This window comes from Bidens hawaiensis, unplaced genomic scaffold, assembly GCF_021521415.1.
Source record: "Bidens hawaiensis isolate Kalapana, Puna unplaced genomic scaffold, B.hawaiensis_p1.1 tig00016667_1, whole genome shotgun sequence".
NCBI lineage: Eukaryota > Viridiplantae > Streptophyta > Magnoliopsida > Asterales > Asteraceae > Bidens > Bidens hawaiensis.
This window is the reverse complement of record NW_027492526.1, coordinates 22,662-24,392: the sequence shown is the minus strand read 5'-3', so window position 1 is coordinate 24,392 and position 1,731 is coordinate 22,662. Positions and strand designations below refer to the sequence as shown.

General features: G+C 45.8%; 1 protein-coding gene across 1 annotated transcript; it reads left to right on the top strand.

Moving 5' to 3' along the window:
* The first annotated feature begins 969 nt into the window (after nt 1-969).
* On the top strand, nt 970-1,302 carry LOC143551825 (uncharacterized). The gene has a single exon (XM_077042171.1). The coding sequence runs from the start codon at nt 970-972 to the stop codon at nt 1,300-1,302; it is 333 nt and encodes a 110-aa protein (XP_076898286.1).
* The last annotated feature ends 429 nt before the right edge of the window (nt 1,303-1,731 follow it).

Below are 1,731 nucleotides of genomic sequence, written 5' to 3'. Positions count from 1 at the left end.
GAATGAGCTTCTAGCAGTGGTCTTCTCGTTCGATAAATTTCGTTCTTATCTCGTGTTGTCCAAAACCATCGTTTATACTGATCATGCAGCATTGAGATACCTGTTCGCCAAGAAAGATGCCAAGCCTCGCCTGATACGATGTATTCTATTGCTTTCCGAGTTCGATATTGAGATTAGAGTTAAAAAAGGGAGCAGAGAATGTAGCTGCGGATCACTTATCACGTTTAGAGGATCCGAAGAGAGAGGATATTAGAGAGGATACCATCAGGGATAGCTTTCCCCACGAGTCGTTGAAGATGGTTAGAGTTAGATTTGAGAGTTAGCCAGTGTTGTACGTGAGTGCTGAAAAGGAAGGTCTGCCATGGTTCTCCGACATTGCGAATTATCTGGCCGAAGGAGTAGTGGTCAAGGGCATGAGTTATCAGCAGAGGAGGAAGTTTTTCGCAGACGCCAGCTACTCCATACAGGATGCGCCGTATTTGTTTCGTGTAGGCACCGATCGAGTGTTGAGGAGATGTGTGAGTAGGGAAGAGGGCCTTGAGATTCTTAGGCATTGTCATGAGGGTTTAACTGGAGGCCACCATAGTTCGTCTTCCACCGATCAGAAAGTCCTTGATTCCGGCTTTTATTGGCCATCGATATTCAAAGACTCACACAAGTTTGTCAAACAGTGTGACGCGTGTCAGCGCACTGGTAACATCTCATCCCGTAATGAGATGCCCCAAAACCCCATTCAGGCTTGTGAGGTTTTTGACGTTTGGGGCATTGATTTTATGGGTCCGTTCCCTTCTTTGAGGGAATCGATACATTATCGTGGCTATCGACTACGTTTCAAAGTGGGTTGAGGCTCAAGCCTTGCCCACTAACGACGCCCGAGTTATAGTGGGATTCTTGAAGAGGTTGTTCAGTCGTTTTAGTACTCCCAAGGCCTTGATTAGTGATAGGGGCACACATTTCTGTAATGCCCAAATGGAGAAGGCGTTGGCACGGTATGGGGTCACCTACCGGCTATCCACCACCTATCATCCACAGACGAGCTATCAAGTGGAGAACGCAAACCAAGGAGTGAAGCGAATTCTGGAGAAATCTGTCGGCAAGAACCGAAAGGACTGGTCCGACAAATTGGATGACGCACTTTGGGCTTTTCGTACAGCGTTTAAAACGCCTATTGGGACCACGCCCTTTAGGATGGTTTACGGGAAAGCGTGTCATTTGCCAGTTGAGTTAGAGCATAGAGCATATTGGGCGTTGAGATCCGTTAATCTTGACCTGACCCAAGCTGCGAAAAACCGGTATCTCTAAATTCATGAGGTAAAAGAGCTGAGAGATGAGGCATATGCGAGATCATTGAGTTATAAGGAGCGTACAAAGGCGTTACATGATCGAAAGTTGAGGAAAGTGATAGAGTTCAAGTGTGGGGATCGGGTGTTGGTTTATAATTCCCATCTGAAGTTATTTCCAGGTAAGCTTAGATCGAGATGGGTTGGTCCATATACAGTGAAGGCAGCATTCCCGCACGGTGCAGTTGAGTTAGTTGATCATGAGGGGAGAGCTTGGAAGGTGAATGGCCATAGGTTAAAACATTATATCGGTGGGCCGGCTGATTCGGTCGAGGAAGATGTATTTCTCCTCGACATCCCTACTTTGATTGCTTGATAAAGATAGGACTCGGGAAATACCCGAGTGTAGAGTTTGTATAATTCTTATTTATTTTCATTTATTTTTGTAATT